Source organism: Triticum urartu, chromosome 6 (genome assembly GCF_003073215.2).
Source record: "Triticum urartu cultivar G1812 chromosome 6, Tu2.1, whole genome shotgun sequence".
Taxonomy (NCBI): Eukaryota; Viridiplantae; Streptophyta; class Magnoliopsida; order Poales; family Poaceae; genus Triticum; species Triticum urartu.
In genome coordinates, this window is record NC_053027.1 from 72262448 (window position 1) to 72279586 (window position 17139).

General features: G+C 49.6%; 1 protein-coding gene across 1 annotated transcript; it reads right to left on the minus strand.

The window, feature by feature from the left end:
- Window positions 1-1719: 1719 nt before the first annotated feature.
- Window positions 1720-4964, minus strand: LOC125512437 (rhamnogalacturonate lyase B-like). The gene is given in 11 exon segments (XM_048677535.1): window positions 1720-1842; window positions 2005-2124; window positions 2126-2161; window positions 2244-2245; window positions 2353-2708; window positions 2794-3064; window positions 3182-3750; window positions 3811-4242; window positions 4335-4391; window positions 4489-4613; window positions 4836-4964. Coding segments are annotated over 11 exon segments (2220 nt in total).
- Between the last annotated feature and the right edge of the window lie 12175 nt (window positions 4965-17139).

Sequence of the window (17139 nt, forward strand, 5' to 3'; positions counted from 1 at the left end):
TCCCTCCAATACATAGTCCTATCAACATACAACTAACCCTATAGTGTGATCCACGCGCGCGATCATATGATGGGCACCAAAGGACAGCAACGTAACCACAAGCAAATTAAATCAATCATAGCAATTCATCAACCACCGATAGGACAACGAAAATCCACTCAGATATCATAGGATGGCAACACATCATTGGATAATAATATGAAGCATAAAACACCATATTCAAGTAGAGGGTACAGCGGGTTGCGGGAGAGTGGACCGCTGTAGATAGAGGGGGGAAGGTGATCGAGATGTTGGTGAAGATGGCGGACGTGTTGGTGTAGATCGCGGTGATGATGATGGCCCCCGGTGGCACTCCGGTGCCACCGGAAGCGAGGGGGAGAGAGCCCCCCTCATTCTTCTTCTTCCTTGACCTCCTCCCTAGATGGGAGAATGGTTTCCCCTCTGGTTCATGGCCTCCATGGCACGGGAGGGGCGAGAGCCCCTCCGAGATTGGATCTGTCTCTCTGTCTCTCTCTGTTTCTGCGTTCTGTTCTGCTGCCCTTTCACCTTTTCTTTTATATCCGGAGATCCGTAACTCCGATTGGAACGAAACCTTCGCCGTGATTTTTTTCCCGAAAATTAGCTTTCTTGCGACCGAAGAAGGGCATCAACCGCCTTACAGGTGGGTCATGAGGGTCAGGGGCGCGCCCTAGGGGGGGGCTACCTCGTGCCCACCTCGGACACTGGTTCGCGTTGATTTTTCTTCCAAATTTTCCAAATATTTCGAAAAGTATCTCCGTCCGTTTTTATCCCGTTTGGACTCCGTTTGATATGGATATTCTGCGAAACCAAAAACATGCAATAGACAGGAACTGGCACTGGGCACTGGATCAATATGTTTGTCCCAAAAATAGTATACAAAGTTGCCAAAAGCATATGAAAGTTGAATAATATTAGCATGGAACAATTAAAAATTATAGATACGACGGAGACGTATCAGGGTTCTTGGATGAATATTTTTTTTTTGTGATTTCTTTGTACCCAAAATAATGTAGATCCTAGCCTTGTCTGATACCATTGATAGATGCTGTGGATCACTAGGCTAGATTAGATCGGTGGTTTGCGGTGGTTTACCTTCTCCATAGGTGGATGAACCCGCCAAAGTGGCCATGGTGGATGGCTACGGCGGTGATGGCAGAGAGTAGTGGGCGAAGTGGTGGCGGCGCTTCCCATCAGCACTGCGCTAACCCTAGATCGGTAGGGGATTAGGTGGGGTGTACGGTGCTGCGACGAACCTCGTGATGCGAGCCCCCGGCCCCCACCTCTTTATATAATGCAGGTGACAGGGGCCCGTCACCCATAGTGGGTTGAGCGCCCCCCATCAGGGCGCGGATCTAAGGGCCCGGTGGGCCGTTGGGCCCACACGATGGAGATCATCCTAACAATACTCTGATTCATCACTGGATGTCCCTTAATTGATCCTTTGAACTAAGAACATGCTCCTCTCATGTTGGGCATCTTCATAGCAGCATGCACCATCACCATTTCATCCTCACATTCATCCACATTTGAGAAGGACATATCATTTAACTCGACGTAAAAGTACTTCACGTCTAAATCCATCATGTTTACTTCAATGTAAAAAACAAAAATGTCAGTAATTTTGGCCATGACATTTGACCAAACACTTGTCAGGTGTTGTGTCCACCATGGATAGCAATTTGCAAGGGCAGAGTGTACCTAGGCGGCAGCTGGACCAGGGTGGAAAGAAGGCATAAACAAGTAGGGGCCGATGCCCGAGTGGAGCGGTGGAGGTCCGACAAGGCCTAGGCAGCGGAGTGGAACAACAGCGTTGATCTTGGACTACGCAGATACAGAGCAAGCAGAGACGGAGCGAGAAAATCACGGCTCTGAATGGGTTTTTTGTGTTGGACGTGAGTGTCGGAGGCGTATGTCTGCACGTCCGCAACCCCCCCCCCCCCCCCCCCCCCCCCAACTTTGCTTTCAGTTTGTGGGATTTCAAACCTCCGGACCGTGCTGCCGATAATTGGTGCACGACGTTGGATGATCTAACGTGTCATGACAATGTGGTCCGGACATTTGCGGAAGTTTTGTTGCACTGCGTTGGGAGTTGTCATAGCTAAGATAGGCGGCTCGATTGTGGGGCCATGGGACCATTACACTGGCACACATTAACAATTTAAACCAGAGAATATTTACAAATACATATGTTCAATTTAGTCTCCCATAACATCTCAACAAGCAACTCTGTTCTAAACCATTCAAAAAGAAAAAAACCCTGTTCTAGAGCTTGGTGCCGTAAGCCGCAACATGTCTTTGCCCCTCGCGTATGATGTCCCCAGGCCTATGAACCAGGAGGTCCTTCGAACCGTATGTAGTCGTACATGACCCCTAGGAATATGCTGTTGGCCCTCGTCTGCGTGAGGTGGATGGTGTTGTCGCCTTCCCGGAGCAGTCTCCCGCTGATAGGGAACTCGAAGCTCCACTGCGTGCCGTGGTCGCCGTGCCTCGCGATCGCATTGCCGTCGCCGAACGCCGGCGTCCCGAAGACCCCCACACGCCTCGTCGCCCCGTTCACCTGGACCTGCAGCCTCGCCGCGTGAGCGGCCGCGAGGGCCACGCGCAAGGTGTACGTGCCGCCGGGCACGACGCGGCCCAGGTGGAACCGGACCTGCCGCGTCGTCGGCACGATGTCGTCGCCGACCTTTCTGCACGACAGATTAACGCCGATCAGTACCTGTGCCGTCTTGGCTTGGACTAAAGTGGAAATGGACCCATATGGATGTGTCTTACCTTGTGACATGTGCGAAGTACCAGTCCTTGGAGTGGTGGCTTTCGCCGACGGTGTAGACGAGATCGTCCGTCGGGTACAGTTGGGCGTACCTTTCCCACAGCCCGTACTGCCTGTACCTGTCTTTGTTCTGGAAGAGCTTGTTGAGGTACTTCGCCTCGGGGTCAGGGACAAACATCTCCGCCGCGCTCCGGTCAGGAACGCCGATCTCCCACAGTGTCGGCCCTGATCTCGGAGCCTCGTACAAAAGATCGCCGAGGTTGATTGCACCGCCTGTTTCAAGGTTGAAAATCGAACAAACTATCATCAGCAAAACAGTACAGAGTTACTGATCAATGCCAAATCAAATTTGCAGAAACCGATACAGTAACTTTATCTAGCAGCACTAACTGGGTGTTACGGTGACGCGGGTGGTGTTCAAGTAATCGCCGAGAACCCCAGGAACCCACGCGTAGAGGTTGTACTCCCCCGCCCGGACGTTGTCAATGGTGAACTCCCCGGAAGTGTTCGACGCCGTCGTCCAGAACTGGTAGCCCTTGCTCTGCGTCGCCCATGAGCCAGGCTGCCCGGGCGCGGCCAGGCCTACGTAAGCTGCCCGAGCAGGCATGTTATCCCTGCTCACGTACTTGTCCCTTACGAGCAATCGGCCGGTGACGGAGCCTCTCTCGCCGGCCTTGTGGAAGTCCGGCGACTCCGGGAAGCTGTAGGGCCACTTCTTCGCCTCAGCCTGGGCCGTCGCCTTGGCGTCCTCCCAGAGCGCCCGCGGGTCTCCCTTCTCCGAGTTTGAGTTGAGGTAGACGAACACGGGGCCCATGACCTTCTTCCACTGCTCGCCGTCCCCGATGCGCGCCACGATGTCGTCCCCGACGTAGTGCGTTCCATGGAACACGCTCATGCAGGTCGGTCCGACGTGCGAGGTGAGGTCGCGCTTGAGCGGCCCGCCGCTCTTGAACTCGCTGCTGGGGGTGACGACCCAGAACCCGACGTGGCTCGGCTGGCCGCTGCTAGTGCTGACCCACCCGTGCACCTTGTTGTCCTTGGTGTCCAGCGTGTACTGGTACTTGTCGTCCACCTCCCCCTTGAACTGCGGCTCCGACGGGTCGACCAGCAGCACCGCCTCCTTGTACGCCAGCGGGGAGCTACGGGGCGACTCCCGGTCGGCCGCCCGCGGCATGTACCGCTGTACGTCGTCCGAGACGGCCATGTAGTTGAATCTCTCCGTGTTGAGCTTGAAGGCGAGCCGCGCCAGGCTGATGTCGATGGCCGGCGTGTCGGCGCCGTGCTCCAGGATGGCGTAGCTGTAGAACCCGGAGCTGCCCTTGAGCATCACCAGCCTCTTGTCGAAGTTGAGCCGGACGCGGCTCCGACGTCCCGGGCTGTACGTGCTCCGGAACGACAGCTCCACCTGGTCGTCGCTCTGCGTTACCACCCTGAACTCCGAACCATCCAGCCTACGTACATACACAATGTATAGTTTGAGTTTCTAGCTTAGTATTTGCACTTTAATTAATTTACAGGCGTGTAGTTATCAGCGTTCACGTACGAGTTGAGCAGGCCTCGTTGGTCGGAGCCGGGGATGTTCCACACCATATCCCAGTACCTGCACGAAGTTTTTCACAAATCACAGATGATTTAATCAAGTTAATACGAATGTGCATCCATCTATAGACATAAGCAAGCATGAAGCATGCACTAACCCGCCAGTGTTTCTGCTTCTGGTGGAGTGCAGGAGGTTCGTCCGATCCCCGCCGTAGCGGACGCCGGTGATGTGGCCCCCGGGCCTCGACAGCGTCACCTGCACCAGGCCGTTGTCCACCACCACCTGCACACGTACGTAATTGGTATGTAAGTAATATACGTATATACGGAGTCGTATGCATATATGTACATCGATACATGCTTGATTGCATGTGGCAAAAAAAAGTCGAGATATAATTAACATGCAGGTACTTTGAAAAAAAAAAAAAAATGCAGATAATACGAATCCGATCCATGAACGCGAGGCAACAACGAGCAAGTAGCTAGCCATGCCAGATATGCGTACATGTCTACCATCCACGCGCAGCGTAACGCCGCCGCGGGATCCCGACGATGGCGCCGCCGACACGGTGGCGAGCTGCAGCATCAACGACACGGCGACGGCGAGCAGGATCAAGCGCGCCGTCGTTAACATCGTGAGGTGTCAAGTTCGTGCGCCGTCGCCGGGTCGATTCAACTGATGAGCTGCACGTGCGCGATACCGCGATGCCGAGAGTCGATTCAACTGATTGCTCGTACGTAGCTCATGATTTCTGTTTCTCATATATACTAGTACGGCCTGGGCGCCGAACTAGTGCGGGACCGAACCGGACTGCAATAGTTTTCTATTTTGAGCGTGGAACGGACGGGCTGCGATTTAGTTTTTATTTTCTGTTTAAAATAAAATCAAAGAATCAGAAGATCTATTATTTTTTCAAGAACAAGCAACGCCGCGTTGCTCATCATTATGATTAAGAAGAGAAAGGGTCATATACAAAGGATGAAAACATTCAAAAATAATATACAAGGATGAAGGAGGGCTAGAACATACTCAAGCCCCACCAACAGCGACACACACAACAGAACCGCCACCAGAATCTAAGGCTACTCTCTGAAGCCTGCCTTTTTGCTCTTGGCCCTCCTCCAGAGTTGTAACCCATCCTAAGAGCATCTCCAACAGACGCCCAATGAAGCTGCATGCTAATTTTTTTACAGTATCAAAATAGCGTTTTAACGTGTCGAATGACCGAGTATCTCCAGCAGACGCCTAAAAATATACAGCCCAGTTAGCCATATTAGCATCTTGAACAGGCGCCCAAAATTAGCCACGTGCGCATGTACCTAGCTCGCTGCCCATGGCCTGCTCGCCGCCGTAGCCGCGCTCCGCCCCGCCGTGGCCTGCTCACCCCGCCGTAGTCGTGGCCGCGGCCCGCCCCGCCCCGCAACCGCCGTGGCCGTGGTCACGCCCACGCCCCGTCGCCCGTGGTCGTGGCCGCGGTCCGTCCCGCCGTGGCCGCTGTTGGGGCACGTAGCAGAAATTCAAAATTTTTTTACGTGTCACCAAGATCCATCTATGGACAAACCAGCAACGAGGGGAAGGAGAGTGCATCTACATACCCTTGTAGATCGCTACGCGGAAGCGTTCAAGTGAACGGGGTTGATGGAGTCGTACTCGTCGTGATTCAAATCACCGATGATCCCAGTGCCGAACGGACGGCACCTCCGTGTTCAACACACGTACAGCCCGGGGACGTCTCCCATGCCTTGATCCAGCAAGGAGAGAGGGAGAGGTTGAGGAAGACTTCATCCAGCAGCAGCACAATGGCATGGTGGTGGTGGAGGAGCGTGGTGATCCAGCAGAGCTTCGCCAAGCACCGCGAGATATGAGGAGGGAGATGTGTCACGGGAGGGAGAGGGAGGCACCAGGGCCTAGGTGTGGCTGCCCTCCCTTCCCCCCACTATATATAGGGCCAAGGGAGAGGGGGGGGGGCGCAGCCTTGGCCCTTCCTCCAAGGAAGGGTGCGGCCAGGGAGGAGTCCATCCTCCCCAAGGCACCTAGGAGGTGCCTTCCCCCTTTAGGACTCTTCCTTTCCCTTATCTCTTGGCGCATGGGCCTCTTGGGGCTGGTGCCCTTGGCCCATATAGGCCAAGGCGCACACCCCTACAGCCCATGTGCCCCCCCGGGGCAGGTGGACCCCCTTGGTGGACCCCCAGACCCCTTTCGGCACTCCCGGTACAATACCGATAATGCGCGAAACTTTTCCGGCGACCAAAACAAGACTTCCCATATATAAATCTTTACCTCCGGATCATTCTGGAACTCCTCGTGACGTCCGGGATCTCATCCGGGACTCCGAACAACTTTCGGGTTACCGCATACTAATATCTCTATAACCCTAGCATCACCGAACCTTAAGTGTGTAGACCCTAAGGGTTCGGGAGACACGTAGACATGACCGAGACGACTCTCCGGCCATTAACAAACAGCGGGATCTGGATACCCATGTTGGTTCCCACATGTTCCACGATGATCTCATTGGATGAACCACGATGTCGAGGATTCGATCAATCCCGTATACAATTCCCTTTGTCTATCGGTACGATACTTGCCCGAGATTCGATCGTCGGTATCCCGATACCTTGTTCAGTCTCGTTACCGGCAAGTCTCTTTACTCGTTTCGTAACACATCATCCCGTGATCAACTCCTTGATCACATTGTGCACATTATGATGATGTCCTACCGAGTGGGCCCAGAGATACCTCTCCGTTTACACGGGGTGACAAATCCCAGTCTCGATTCATGCCAACCCAACAGACACTTTCGGAGATACCTGTAGTGTACCTTTATAGCCACCCAGTTATGTTGTGACGTTTGGCACACCCAAAGCACTCCTACGGTATCCGGGAGTTGCACAATCTCATGGTCTAAGGAAATGATAATTGACATTAGAAAAGTTTTAGCATACGAACTACATGATCTTGTGCTAGGCTTAGGATTGGGTCTTTGTCCATCACATCATTCTCCTAATGATGTGATCCCGTTATCAATGACATCCAATGTCCATGGTCAGGAAACGTAACCATCTATTGATCAACGAGCTAGTCAACTAGAGGCTTACTAGGGACATGGTGTTGTCTATGTATCCACACATGTATCTGAGTTTCCTATCAATACAATTCTAGCATGGATAATAAACGATTATCATGAACAAGGAAATACAATAATAATAACTAATTTATTATTGCCTCTAGGGCATATTTCCAACAGTCTCCCACTTGCACTAGAGTCAATAATCCAGTTCACATCGATATGTGATTAACACTCAAGGTCACATCCCCATGTGACTAACACCCAAAGAGTTTACTAGAGTCAATAATCTAGTTCACATTACCATGTGATTAACACTCGATGAGTTCTGGGTTTGATCATGTTATGCTTGTGAGAGATGTTATAGTCAACGGGTCTGAATCTTTCAGATCCGTATGTACTTCGCAAATCTCTATGTCATCTTGTAGATGCAGCTACTACGCTATATCTGGAGCCATTTCAAATAACTGTTCTACTTGGAGCTATTCTAAATTGTTGCTCCATTATACGTATCCGGTATCTCTACTCAGAGCTATCCGGATAGGTGTTAAGCTTGCATCGACGTAACTCTTTACGCCGAACTCTTTATCACCTCCATAACCGAGAAACATATCCTTATTCCTCTAAGGATAATTTAGACCGCTATCTGGTGATCTACTCCTAGATTACCTTTGTACCCTCTTGCCAGATATGTGGCAAGGCACACAGCAGGTGCGGTACTCAGCATGGCATACCGTATGGAGCCTATGACAAAAGCATAGGGGACGACCTTCGTCCTTCCTCTTTCTTCTGCCGTGGTCTAGCTTTAAGTCTTAACTTCATACCTTACAATTCAGGCAAGAACTCCTTCTTTGACTGATCCATCTTGAACACCTTCAAGATCATGTCAAGGTATGTGCTCATTTGAAAGTACCATTAAGCGTTTTGATCTATCCATATAGATCTTGATGCTCAATGTTCAAGTAGCTTAATCCAGGCTTTCCATTGAAAAACACTTTCCAAATAACCCTATATGCTTTCCAGAAATTCTACGTCATTTCTGATCAACAATATGTCAACAACATATATTCATTAGAAATTCTGTAGTGCTCCCACTCACTTCTTTGGAAATACAAGTTTCTCATAAACTTTGTATACACCCAAAATCTTTGATCATCATCAAAGAGTATATTCCAACTCTGAGATGCTTACTCCAGTCCTTACAAGGATTGCTAGAGCTTTGCATACTTGTTAGCATCTTTTAGGATTGTTAAAACCTTCTGGTTGTATCACATACAACCTTTCCTCAAAAATCGTGAGGAAACAATGTTTTTTTTTGACATCCTATCTGCAAGATTTCATAAATAATGCAGTGACTGCTAATATAATTCCAACGGACTCTTAGCATCGCTACGAGTGAGAAAGTCTCACCGTAGTCAACTCCTTGAACTTGTCGGGAAACATCTTAACGACAAGTCGAGCTTTCTTAATGGTGACATTTACCATCATTGTCCGTCTTCCTTTTAAAATCCATCTATACTCAACAGCCTTACGACCATCGAGCCGTTCTGCCAAAGTCTACACTTTGTTTTCATACATGGATCCTCTCTCGGATTTTATGGCCTCGAGCCATTTATCGAAATCCGGGCCCACCATCGCTTCTCCATAGCTCGTAGGTTCATTGTTGTCTAGCAACATGACTTCCAAGACAGGATTACGTACCACTCTGAAGTAGTACGCATCCTTCTCCTCCTACGGGGTTTGGGAGTGACTTGATCCGAAGTCTCATGATCAATATCATAAGCTTCCATTTCAATTGGTGTAGGTGCCACAGGAACAACTCTTTGTGCCCTGCTATACACTAGTTGAAGTGACGGTTCAATAACCTCATCAAGTCTCCACCATCCTCCCACTCAATTCCTTCGAGAGAAACTTTTCCTTGAGAAAGGACCCGATTCTAGAAACAATCCCTATTGTTTTCGGTTCTGAGACAGGAGGTATACCCAACTGTTTTGGGTGTCCTATGAAGATGCATTTATCCGCTTTGGGTTCGAGCTTATCAGCCTGAAACTTTTTCACATAAGCGTCGCAGCCCCAAACTTTTAAGAAATGACAGCTTAGGTTTCTCTAAACCATAGTTCATACGGTGTCATCTCATCGGAATTACGTGGTGCCCTAATTAAAGTGAATGTGGTTGTCTCTAATGCCTAACCCATAAACTATTGTGGTAATTTGATAAGAGACATCATGGTATGCATCATATCCAATGGGGTGCAGTTATGATGTTTGGACACACCATCACACTATGGTGTTCCAGGCTGTATTAGTTGTGAAACAATTTCCACAATGTCTTAATTCTATGCCAAACTCGTAATTCAGATATTCATCTCTATGATCATATCATAGATATTTTATCCTCTTGTCACGACGATCTTTCAACTTCACCCTGAAATTACTTGAACCTTTCAATAATTCAGACTCGTGATTTATCAAGTAAATGTACTCAACATCTACTCAAATCATTTGTGAAGTAAGAACATAACGATATCCACTACACGCCTCAGCACTCATTGGACTGCACACATCAAAATGTATTTCTTCCAACAAGTTGCTTTCTAGTTCCATTTTACTGAAAACGAGGCTTTCAGTCATCTTGCCCATGTGGCATGGTTTGCATGTCTCAAGTGATTCAAAATCAAGTGAGTCCAAACGGTCCATTTGCATGGAGTTTCTTCATGCATATACACCAATAGACATGGTTCGCATGTCTCAAACTTTTCAAAAATGAGTGAGTCCAAAGATCCATCAACATGGAGCCTCTTCATGCGTTTTATACCGATATGACTAAGTGGTAGTGCCACAAGTAGGTGGTACTATCATTACTATCTTATATCTTTTGGCATGAACATGTGTATCACTATGATCGAGATTCAATGAACCATTCATTTTAGGTGCAAGAGCATTGAAGGTATTATTCAAATAAACAGAGTAACCGTTATTCTCCTTAAATGAATAACCGTATTGCGATAGACATAATCCAATCATGTCTATGCTCAACGCAAACACCAATCTCGATGGTAGAGGGAGCGTGCGATGCTTGATTATATCAACATTGGAAACACTTCCAACACATATCGTCAGCTCACCTTTAGCTAGTCTCCGTTTATTCCGTAGCTTTTATTTCGAGTTACTAACACTTAGCAACCGAACCGGTATCTAATACCCTGGTGCTACTAGGAGTACTAGTAAAGTACACATCAACACAATGTATATCCAATATACTTCTATCGACCTTGCCAGCCTTCTCATCTACCAAGTATCTAGGGTAATTCTGCTCCAGTGGCTGTTCCCCTTATTACAGAAGCACTTAGTCTCGGGTTTGGGTTCAACCTTGGGTTTCTTCACTAGAGCAGCAGCTGAATTGCCGTTTCATGAAGTATCCCTTCTTGCCCTTGCCCTTCTTGAAACTAGTGGTTTCACAAACCATCAACAATTGATGCTCCTTTTTGATTTCTACTTTTGTGGTGTCAAACATCGCGAATATCTCAAGGATCATCATATATGTCCCCGATACATTATAGTTCATCACGAAGCTCTAGCAGCTTGGTGGTAATGACTTCGGAGAAACATCACTATCTCATTTGGAAGATCAACTCCCACTTGATTCAAATGATTGTTGTACTCAGACAATCTGAGCACAAGCTCAACAATTGAGCTTTTCTCCTTAGTTTGCAGGCTAAGAAAATCGTCGGAGGTCTCATACCTCATGACGTGGGCACGAGCCTGAAATCCCAATTTCAGCCCTCGAAACATCTCATATGTTTCGCGATGTTTCAAAACGTCTTCGGTGCCTCAACTCTAAACTGTTTAACTGAACTATCACGTAGTTATCAAAATGTGTATGTCAGATGTTCGCAACATCCACAGACGACGTTCGAGGTTCAGCACACTGAGCGGTGCATTAAGGACATAAGCCTTCTATGAAGCAATGAAGACAATCCTCAGTCTACGGACCTAGTCCGCATAATTGCTACTATCAACTTTCAACCAAATTTTCTCTAGGAACATATCTAAACAGTAGAACTGAAGCGCGAGCTACGACATAATTTGCGAAGACCTTTTGACTATGTTCAGGATAATTAAGTTCATCTTATGAACTCCCACTCAGATAGACATCCCTCTAGTCATCTAAGTGATTACATGATCCGAGTCAACTAGGCCGTGTCCGATCATCACGTGAGACGGAATAGTCATCATCGGTGAACATCTTCATGTTGATCGTATCTACCATATGACTCATGCTCGACCTTTCGGTCTCTTGTGTTCCGAGGCCATGTCTGTACATGCTAGGCTCGTCAAGTCAACCTAAGTGTTTTGCGTGTGTAAATCTGGCTTACACCCGTTGTATGTGAACGTAAGAATCTATCACACCCGATCATCATGTGGTGCTTCGAAACGACGAACTTTCGCAACGGTGCACAGTTAGGGGGAATACCTTCTTGAAATTTTAGTGAGGGATCATCTTATTTACTACCGTCGTTCTAAGCAAATAAGATGTATAAACATGATAAACATCACATGCAATCAAATAGTGACATGATATGGCCAATATCATATTGCTCCTTTTGATCTCCATCTTCGGGGCTCCATGATCATCATCGTCACCGGCATGACACCATGATCTCCATCATCGTGTCTCCATGAAGTTGCCTCGCCAACTATTACTTCTACTACTACAGCTAACGGTTAGCAATAAAGTAAAGTAATTACATGACGTTTATGTTGACACGCAGGTCATAAATAAATTGAGACAACTCCTATAGCTCCTGCCGGTTGTCATACTCATCGACATGCAAGTCGTGATTCCTATTACAAGAACATGATCAATCTCATACATCACATATCATTCATCACATTCTTCTTGGCCATATCACATCACATAGCATACCCTGCAAAAACAAGTTAGACGTCCTCTAATTGTTGTTTGCATGTTTTACGTGGCTGCTATGGGTTTCTAGCAAGAACGTTTCTTACCTACGCAAAAACCACAACGTGATATGCCAATTGCTATTTACCCTTCATAAGGACCCTTTTCATCGAATCCGATCCGACTAAAGTGGGAGAGACAGACACCCGCTAGCCACCTTATGCAACTAGTGCATGTCAGTCGGTGGAACCAGTCTCACGTAAGAGTACGTGTAAGGTCGGTCCGGGCCGCTTCATCGCACAATGCCGCCGAATCAAGATTGGACTAGTAACGGTAAGCATATTGAACAAAATCAACACCCACAACTACTTTGTGTTCTACTCGTGCATAGAAACTACGCATAGACCTAGCTCATGATGCCACTGTTGGGGAACGTAGCAGAAATTCAAAATTTTTCTACGTGTCACCAAGATCCATCTATGGAGAAACCAGCAACGAGGGGAAGGAGAGTGCATCTACATACCCTTGTAGATCGCTACGCGGAAGCGTTCAAGTGAACGGGGTTGATGGAGTCGTACTCGTCGTGATTCAAATCACCGACGATCCCAGTGCCGAACGGACGGCACCTCCGTGTTCAACACACGTACAGCCCGGGGACGTCTCCCATGCCTTGATCCAGCAAGGATAGAGGGAGAGGTTTAGGAAGACTCCATCCAGCAGCAGCACAACGGCATGGTGGTGGTGGAGGAGTGTGGTGATCCAGCAGAGCTTCGCCAAGCACCGCGAGATATGAGGAGGGAGATGTGTCACGGGAGGGAGAGGGACGCGCTAGGGCTTAGGTGTGGCTGCCCTCCCTTCCCCCCACTATATATAGGGCCAAGGGAGAGGGGGGCGCAGCCTTGGCCCTTCCTCCAAGGAAGGGTGCGGCCAGGGAGGAGTCCATCCTCCCCAAGGCACCTAGGAGGTGCCTTCCCCCTTCAGGACTCTTCCTTTCCCATATCTCTTGGCGCATGGGCCTCTTGGGGCTGGTGCCCTTGGCCCATATAGGCCAAGGCGCACACCCCTACAGCCCATGTGCCCCCCAGGGGCAGGTGGACCCCCTTGGTGGACCCCCGGACCCCTTTCGGCACTCCCGGTACAATACCGATAATGCGTGAAACTTTTCCGGCGACCAAAACAAGACTTCCCATATATAAATCTTTACCTCCGGACCATTCCGGGACTCCTCGTGACGTCCGGGATCTCATCTGGGACTCCGAACAACTTTCGGGTTACCGCATACTAATATCTCTATAACCCTAGCGTCACCGAACCTTAAGTGTGTAGACCCTACAGGTTCGGGAGACACGTAGACATGACCGAGACGACTCTCCGGCCAATAACAAACAGCGGGATCTGGATACCCATGTTGGTTCCCACATGTTCCACGATGATCTCATCGGATGAACCACGATGTCGAGGATTCGATCAATCCCGTATACAATTCCCTTTGTCTATCGGTACGATACTTGCCCGAGATTCGATCGTCGGTATCCCGATACCTTGTTCAATCTCGTTACCAGCAAGTCTCTTTACTCGTTTCGTAACACATCATCCCGTGATCAACTCCTTGATCACATTGTGCACATTATGATGATGTCCTACCGAGTGGGCCCAGAGATACCTCTCCGTTTACACGGAGTGACAAGTCCCAGTCTCGATTCGTGCCAACCCAACAGACACTTTCGAAGATACCTATAGTGTACCTTTATAGCCACCCAGTTATGTTGTGACGTTTGGCACACCCAAAGCACTCCTACGGTATCCGGGAGTTGCACAATCTCATGGTCTAAGGAAATGATAATTGACATTAGAAAAGCTTTAGCATACGAACTACATGATCTTGTGCTAGGCTTAGGATTGGGTCTTTGTCCATCACATCATTCTCCTAATGATGTGATCCCGTTATCAATGACATCCAATGTCCATGGTCAGGAAACTGTAACCATCTATTGATCAACGAGCTAGTCAACTAGAGGCTTACTAGGGACATGGTGTTGTCTATGTATCCACACATGTATCTGAGTTTCCTATCAATACAATTCTAGCATGGATAATAAACGATTATCATGAACAAGGAAATATAATAATAATAACAACTAATTTATTATTGCCTCTAGGGCATATTTCCAATAGACGCACCCGCGCCCCGTCCCGCCGCCATCGTGGCCACGCCCGCGCCCTTCAGCCCGTGGCCGTGGCCGCGGCCCGCCCCGCCCGGCCACCGTCGTGGCCGTGGCCGTGGCCGCGCCTGGGATCGTCCCCGCCCCCGCCGCCGTAGCCGTGGCCGCGGCCCGCCCCACCCCGCCATCATCGTGGCCGTTGAGAGAGTCCTGGATTAGGGGGTCCTCGGACAGCCGGACTATATCCCTTGGACGGACTGTTGGACTATGAAGATATAAGATTGAAGACTTCGTCCCGTGTCCGGGTGGGACTCTCCTTTGCTTGGAAGGCAAGCTTGGTGATTCGGATATGTAGATCTCCTCCCTTGTAACCGACTCTGTGTAACCCTGGCTCCCTCCGGTGTCTATATAAACTGGAGGGTTTAGTCCGTAGGACAACAACAATCATACCATAGGCTAGCTTCTAGGGTTTAGCCTCTCCGATCTCGTGGTAGATCAACTCTTGTAATACTCATATCATCAAGATGAATCAAGCAGGAAGTAGGGTATTACCTTCATTGAGTGGGCCCAAACCTGGGTAAACATTGTGTCCCCCGCCTCCTGTTACCATCCGTGTTAGACGCACAGTTCGGGACCCCCTACCCGAGATCTGCCGGTTTTGACACCGACATTGCTGCTTTCATTGAGAGTTCCACTGTGCCATCACAATCAAGGCTTGATGGCTCCTTCGATCATCGGCAATGATGCAATCCAGGGTGAGGTTTTCCTCCCCGGATAGATCTTCGTATTCGGCGGCTTTGTACTGCGGGCCAACTCGCTTGGCCATCTGGAGCAGATCGAGAGCTACGCCCCTGGCCATCAGGTCAGGTTTGGAAGCTTGAACTATACCACCGACATCCGCGGAGACTTGATCTTCGACGGATTCGAACCCATGTCAGGTACGCCGCACAGTCATGATGAGCATGATTTAACTCTGCCATCGGATAGTGTTCGGGAGATCACACCTGTAACTACTCCGACCCTCAATCCGAAAGAGATCGCGCCGTCCGAGGACGGGTGGATGGACCCCGCCACGGAGGCCGCACACTCAGCGGCGATAGAGCCGAATACTGACTCCGCCTCCTATGAGACCTGTGTTGCCGGACACTCGGATTCGTCCTCGGCCACAGACCCCGAACCGCTCGTGTCCGTGCCCATTCAATCTGATTGGGCACCGATCATGGAGTTCACCTCCGCAGATATCTTTCAGCACTCGCCCCTAGGCGACATGCTAAACTCATTACGGTCTCTCTCCTTGTCAGGAGACCCTTGGCCGAACTATGTCCGGCTCGAGTAGGAAGCGGACGGCGAAGAAATTCGTTCCCCACCCACCACCCATTTAATAGCCACTGTCGACGACCTAACCGACATGCTCGACTTCGACTCCGAAGGCATCGACGGTATGGACGACGATGCGGTAGACGAACAGGAACCACCGCCCACAGGGCGCTGGACGGCCACCTCATCGTATGATATATACATGGTGGACACCCCTAAAGAAAGCGATGGCAACAAGGCAACGGAGGATAATCCCCCCGAGAAGCAATCCAAGAACTCGCGTCATCGGCGCCGCTCTAAGCCCCGCCATAGCAAAAACAGCGATACCGGCACAGCAGACAATAACGCTGCAAATAGTGCCGAAGAGGAAGACAATCCCCTCCAGCCAGGCTTTGAGCAGGAGGATGGGCAAGCCAGCCCCAAGGAACAGGCAGCAGACGGAGAATTAGAGGATGACAATTACATGCCTCTCTCCGCAGACGAGGTGAGCCTCGGCGACGAAGAATTTATCGTGCCTGAGGATCCCGTCAAACAGGACCGCTTCAAGCGCCGGCTTATTGCCACAGCAAAAAGCCTGAAGAAAAAGCAACAACAACTTCAAGCTAAGCAAGATCTGCTAGCAGATAGATGGACTGAAGTCCTGGCAGCCGAGGAACACGAACTCGAGCGCCCAATCAAAAGTTTCCCAAAGCGCATGTTGCTACCCCAGCTTGAAGAGGAAGCATTAAGGCCCGCGCTTCCAGCGTATGATGCGGTAGACCGGCCACCTAGTGGCCGCGACAAAGTGGCATATAAGCCCAAAGTCCAGCCTGCACCCCGCCGCCAGTCAAACAAAAACAGCAAGGCCCGGGGTAACACGCAGGACCTGCGAGACGTATTGGAAAACAAAGCACGACACAAAAGATCAATCTTCGGATCACGATGGCATGCCCCAACACATGATGACGACCGTCATGCCGGATATACCAAAAACAAACCCGGCCGGGCCGAACATAGCAGACAAGACTCGTACGAACTGCGTCGTGACATAGCCTGACATAGAAGCGCCGCACACCCCCTATGCTTCACTGATGAGGTAATGGATCATGAATTCCCAGAAGGGTTCAAACCCGTGAATATTGAATCATACGATGGTACTACTGATCCCACAGTATGGATAGAGGATTTCCTCCTCCACATTCACATGGCTCGAGGGGATGATCTACATGCCATCAAGTACCTCCCATTAAAACTCAAAGGACCAGCTCGGCATTGGCTAAATAGCTTGCTAGCAAACTCCATCGAAAGTTGGGAGAACCTGGCAGACGCATTCCTGGACAACTTCCAGGGCACTTACGTGCGACCACCGGATGCTGA